This window comes from Carassius gibelio, chromosome B18 (assembly GCF_023724105.1).
Source record: "Carassius gibelio isolate Cgi1373 ecotype wild population from Czech Republic chromosome B18, carGib1.2-hapl.c, whole genome shotgun sequence".
Classification (NCBI taxonomy): domain Eukaryota; kingdom Metazoa; phylum Chordata; class Actinopteri; order Cypriniformes; family Cyprinidae; genus Carassius; species Carassius gibelio.
Window position 1 is genome coordinate 3,601,710 of NC_068413.1, and position 6,000 is coordinate 3,607,709.

Here is a 6,000-nt window from a genome sequence, read left to right on the forward strand (position 1 = left end):
GCTGCTGCAGCGGATCGCTCCTGAGTATTCTGGTTCAAATTAATATGGTTGTGAAAAAAATTCAATGTTGTCTATGGATATATTGAAATCGTCTTCCATTGCAATTTCCTGTCCGTCTAAATATGTTTAGATCTTCACAGTGAAAGGTAATACATCTGAAATCTGTGTAAACCATAGGCAGTAAGTGTAAACAATGAGTGATGTACACGCGTGAGAGATCGCTTCCGGCGCTTTCCACGCTTGCGCAGACTAAGCCAGAGCGCGCGCGCATGTCACATCAGAAAGCACTCGTGCACTCAGCTCAGTTGGACGTGGTTGTGTACAAAAGGTTAAAACGATATAAATACTGTTCGTTTTCTTACACAAACCACTCATTTCGTGTCTTAGGTCATCAATGTGTACTTACGATGGGGAACTGTTTAATTTGGACTCCTCTGTGCATGCTCTTTGAGGTGCTGACCATAGACATCCATTATGTGACACACAGACAAGAACGGTTTGACCTAAAAATATCAAAATGGGAAATACTGAGGAAACAGAGAAACCTACATCTTGGATGTCCTTGAGGTAAGCTAAAACATACCAAAATTTAATCTGAGAGTGAACTATCCCTTTAATAACATAATTTTGCTATTTGGGTGAACTATCCCTTTAATTGGTTTTTTTTTCCCTTTTGTAATGATTCATCTGCCCTGAAAGGGTTTTGTTTAGTGTTTCTGTCATCTTACGAGCAGATCCGTAACACCTGTGGACCGTACAGAGGATCCAGTTGTGCCTCCCTTTGTTTCGTTTTATTTTACCTGACTATTTTCCTCCTCACTTGATGTTGTTTTTGCTTTGAAGTGAATTCCCCTAATGAATCCCACCCTGAATATGGCATCAGCCACCACCTTGTCTTTGCCTCGAACATGACTAATGTCGAGTTTGCACGGCTGCAAACACAAGCTCCTGTCCATGAGATCAATCAACTTCGGTCAGACGTGTGTAATCTTTGATGACCAGCTGACCTTCAAAGACCACATTGCAAAGACTGCTTGATCTTGCAGGTTTGCATTGCACAACATCAGAAACAGAGCATGCTGCATAACCTCTTGTCCAGGACCTTGTCATTTCTAGGCTGGATTACTGCAGTGCTCTTCTGGCTGGACTTCCATCAAGCACCATTGATCTACAATGCAGTGACACGACTGGTCCTCAACAAACCCAAACGAGAACTCTAATTAGAGTCTAACATCCATCTCTGAAAGAGTTTCTCTCAGAGTGATTCAAATCGGTCAGGATTTGGCATTGGATGCTGTCTTACATGTGTGTTTTTATGTTTCTTTTCTTTCTCTTACCTCTGTGATCTGGGCAGGGTGCTTGGGTCACTTTAAGAGGTTCAATACAGGTCACCTGTCCATCCCGACAAGTACATGTTTGGTCAGCAACAGTCCATGTGGCTCCTTCTTCATATTGAAAAGAATTCCACGTACATCCTGCCGCACACACATGGACACAGAATGCAATGAACACACATACACTACTGTACAAAAGATTGGAGTCTGTCATTATTTTTTATGTCTTTAGGTGCTGTCATGATATCAGATTTTTCACCACACAATTACCATTGACAAAAGAATGAACAATAATGATATATTATTAAAAATAACAAATATGTTGTATTAAATAATATAAATTATATATATAGCGTTTATATGAATATATATTCTAATAAATCTAAATAATATGAATCATAGTTTATATCAAATATATTGACCCCAAACATCTGAATGGCACTGTATGAGAGAGTGTGTTACAGTATGTACTGCAGAATGTCGTACCTCTGCACGTGGGACAGCAGGTGTTAGGACGGGCAGGAGTGGGAACTGCACAGCTCAAGTGTGGGCATTTTTCCTGATGACATCTCACATTACCATTCTAACAAAAAAACAAACAAAAACAATAGAATGTTACGCAAGAATCAATGACTTAAGTGACGTCAAACCTAGCATGACCAGCTTTTATGTGTCAAGACTTCATAAAAACTTTTCCGCCCAGCTTATGTTATTTTTTTACAAATATTCTTTTAATTTACTTAAGATTTTGTCATGACATATGCGTCAGTTTTAGCCATTAATGCTATTCAATTTCAAGTCACCGTTTTATTTTATGCAAAATAAAACAAATATTTAAACATTTTTATCAATTGAACCAATTTATCTTTAATTTAATTGAAAAAAATCAACAAATCTGACAAAATCCAAAAACAATTTTCATTGTTTATCTTTGCTTTGACAGTAGCTCTTTTCACTCTAAGTGTGTGTTTCACCTGGCATAAACACTGGATACATGGACCTCCACCAGGAGGCCTGAACTCTTCTCCATTTACATAAACCCTTCCTTCAAATTCACAAGCTGCAACACAGTAAAAACACAACAATATTTGTGTCTTAAATCCAGGACAAAATGTTGGATGCTAGAGAAAGAAAGATCTGTCTTAAAAGAAAGATGCTTATTTACTGTTACAAGTCGGACAGCACTGGTCATGTGGTTTTGTTGGGTGTGTGCAACTCGCAGACGGACATGAAGATATCGCAGACTCACACGACACTTGTCCACCCTGCATCATAAGGTATACCCATAAATACACAAACAAATACATTCACATGATCATACATATAAAGTAAACACTTCAGAAAACACTCACCGAGCACTGACATCTTGAGCATGGATCCTGTCTGGACACAAAGGTTTGACCGTCTGCGTATACATCACCATCATGAGTGCACTCCTCACATCTGAACACCGACACACACAACTGATTAATGAAGGTCAAATAAGGTCTTGTTTACTCGTCTAGCAAAGAGCAAACGTGTGATGAAGTGATAATACCGTGCACAGCATTCTCCTGGTCTTGTGACTGGGTTATTACAGGGAGTCGGTGGGCAGGGTGGGTTCTGAACGCAATTAATATTTCCATTCTGAAAAAAAAAAAAGTTTGTTAAAATATTTTTCTAGAATGTAATTATTTTAGAAAACCATTTAATCCAAATCAATTTGAGATTTTTTTTTTTTAATTTGGCGCTTTTATTCAACGCAATTTACAATTAAAATAAAATAAAATAAAATAAAACCATACTTTTTTATTTCATTTTAGAAGACATTTATTTTTATTTAATCAAAATTAAAAATGCTAAAGAAATATAATTCAAAATATTAAATACTAAAATAACACTTGCTATATAATAGAATTATGATATAATATACATGTACAATATATGTAAAGCTTACTTTTTCTAAGGAGTATTAAAGCAATACGTACTGTACTTTAAGCACAATTTTTTTAATTTTATTCTCAGTTCAAATGTTTAGTCAACTGACTACTAAATAATAAGTACTAAATATCTCATACCAGTGCTGTTGTAATATAAAATGTACATTTTCTGTAAATAATAGTTACAATATTCTAAAAATACAATGTTTAACTGCAACCTTGCATCGACTCGGACAAAACAGAGAAGCACACTGGCATCTCAGCCTTACATTGCACACACAGCGTTTGCAGGGGTCATGGATGGGTTGAACAGAGACGCCGTCTAGAATAACCTGCCCCTCAAAGTTACAGCGGGAACAATCTGTGCAGCAGGAGCCAGACGACAGCTTCACACCATCCTGACACGTCTGAGGACACTGCTGCACATCACATGCTACAAAGGACACAATACAATACACACAAATTACTGTCTGAACTGAGTCACAAATAAGTGAAAGAGCTCAATTGAAAGAGCTCAAATATGCTTGTGACTGTACTGGAGGTGCAGTCTTCAGATATCCTCTCTGGGGTTGGACGTGGAGGGGGCGGACACTGGTTGGGGTCACATGTCACCTGACCGTTCTGTAAATGAATACGTGCAATCAGGTTAACATGGTAAAGCTTGTTTAGTAAAGGTAGAGCAATTGCCAGACATGTTTTATTCATTTTATTTGAGTAGTTTAGTCATTTATTTGGACAGTAAAGAGCATACCAGTATTATTTTAGTATCACTGATAAACTAATATAGTTTTTGTTAATATTTTGAATGAGGTTTTATTGTTAGATTTTCACTTTAGCTTTAGTTAAAGGTTTAATATTTTGTTATTATTGCTTTATATTATAGTATATTATATTATATTATATTATATTATATTTAATAATATAACATATTATATAAATATTATACTTATTTTGTTAGTTTTAGTTAAACTACATGAAAATAAGAACTGCTGCCTTAACAACCAGCTAAAAAAAATAAAAAAATAAAAAACTTGCTTATATTTTATTTCAGTTAACAAAGTTTTTTTTGGGATTTCATCTAAAAGTTCATTAAACTTTTCTATTTAAAAATTACTGACTATTATTTCATATGTCGGGTTTTACAGAGTAAAGTCAATTCAAATACAGCAATTATCATTACAAATAAATTAATTAACATAATTATTTCATAAACACTTAGGGCCCTATTTTAACGATCTGAAACGCAAGTGTCAAAGCGCAAAGCGCAAAGCGCAAGTAAGTTTGTGGGCGGGTCTCGGCGCTGTTGCTATTTTCCCGGCGGGATAAATGGCTCTTGCGCCCGGCGCAAATCTAAAATGGGTTGGTCTGAAGTAGCTTCATCATTCATAGGTGTGGTTTGGGCGTAACGTGAAATAAACCAATCAGAGCGTCATCCAACATTCCCTTTAAAAGCAGGTGCGCAAGTTCCATTATGGATTGCTATTATTATGGCGTATTTACCAGGCGCACGCCAGGAGCGGTTCACAGCCGAGGAGACTGATGTTCTTGTAAGAGCAATGAAAGACAGAGAAGTTGTGTTGTATGGGGATGGGAGAAACCCACCCAAAATAGCGTCGGTTAAACAGGCGTGGGAGGAAATAGCCACAATTGTTTCATCGATTTTTTTTTCCTGGTTCTTGACGGACAAACCAATTTGTCAGATGTCCTTATATACATATATGACCTCAAACAGGTCTGATCCTTAATTACTACAATTAGCCTGAATAATTTGTAAGCTAGATTTATGCCTATTTTTTCACATCTTCGTGGCACACCACAATGATTTCCGTCATCTCATGTGTTAATATTTTTTTAAGTGTAACAATTTATGATTTGCAAAAATAACTGTTGCATCTGTGTAGATTACATGAGCAAAGTGTATGCGCGTTGTGCACGCTATACATTATGGTCAAGCATGCTCCCTTAAAATAGGATAATGAACAACGCGCAATGCGCCACTGACTTTAGACTAGGTTTTTTCTGGTCAGTGGCGCAATTGTTTAATGGAACAGCAAAATAGCACCAGGGATTGTTTGCGCCGGAACACGCCTCCTTTTTTGCGCTGAACCGCCCAGGGAGCGCAAGTTCATTCACTAGTTTAGCGACGTGCTTCTGTGGAGGGAAAAGCGCGCTTTGCGCAGGTGCAAAATAGGAATGACACATGCGTCGGTGTACAAAGTCAATTGCGCTGGGTGCAAGATAGGGCCCTTAATGTAAATGTACATTCTTTGTCCCAGAACATCTGCAAAATATATATTAATCACCGAAATGTATTTTGCCATGTCTATTTGACCTCATTTAACCTTTGCACTCAATTAAAAATGTAACAAAGCATTTCAAAATCTGTATGCTTTGGTTTAAACTGGCAGCATTTTTAAATATATGCTTACTATATTTCTTACAGACTAATTCAAATAGTCTGAAATATTATACGATTACTTAGCCCTTTTATTATCTTTTTCGTTGAGTGGTTTTTAAAGGTTTTGTGGTACAGTTCCTATTTGATTTAATTTGATTTAAATTTCATTCCCACAAAGAGAACACACACACACACACACACACACAAACACACACACACAAACACACACACACACACACACACACAGTAGACTCACAGAACAGCTGCACTTGAGGCAAGGGTTTGATCTTGACACAAACTGCTTCCCGTTCTCATAGATTTCACCCTCATATTCACATCCTAAAGATTT

General features: G+C 36.9%; 1 protein-coding gene across 8 annotated transcripts in view; it reads right to left on the reverse strand.

Annotated features, from left to right (window-relative positions):
* The window catches only part of kcp (kielin cysteine rich BMP regulator), a 41,847-nt gene that overhangs the window by 22,206 nt on the left and 13,641 nt on the right, over positions 1-6,000 (reverse strand). For 5 of the 8 annotated variants that reach the window (XM_052581977.1, XM_052581982.1, XM_052581980.1 and 2 more), the window contains exons 8-16: positions 5,908-5,990; positions 3,790-3,874; positions 3,523-3,686; positions 2,872-2,960; positions 2,687-2,777; positions 2,500-2,599; positions 2,309-2,394; positions 1,821-1,917; positions 1,338-1,475 (exon numbers count right to left, since the gene is read on the reverse strand). In XM_052581977.1, the coding sequence (XP_052437937.1) occupies positions 1,338-1,475; positions 1,821-1,917; positions 2,309-2,394; positions 2,500-2,599; positions 2,687-2,777; positions 2,872-2,960; positions 3,523-3,686; positions 3,790-3,874; positions 5,908-5,990 (933 nt within the window). The remainder of the gene's footprint in view (positions 1-1,337; positions 1,476-1,820; positions 1,918-2,308; positions 2,395-2,499; positions 2,600-2,686; positions 2,778-2,871; positions 2,961-3,522; positions 3,687-3,789; positions 3,875-5,907; positions 5,991-6,000) is intronic. The other 3 variants (XM_052581984.1, XM_052581983.1, XM_052581981.1) reach the window with 1 other exon arrangement.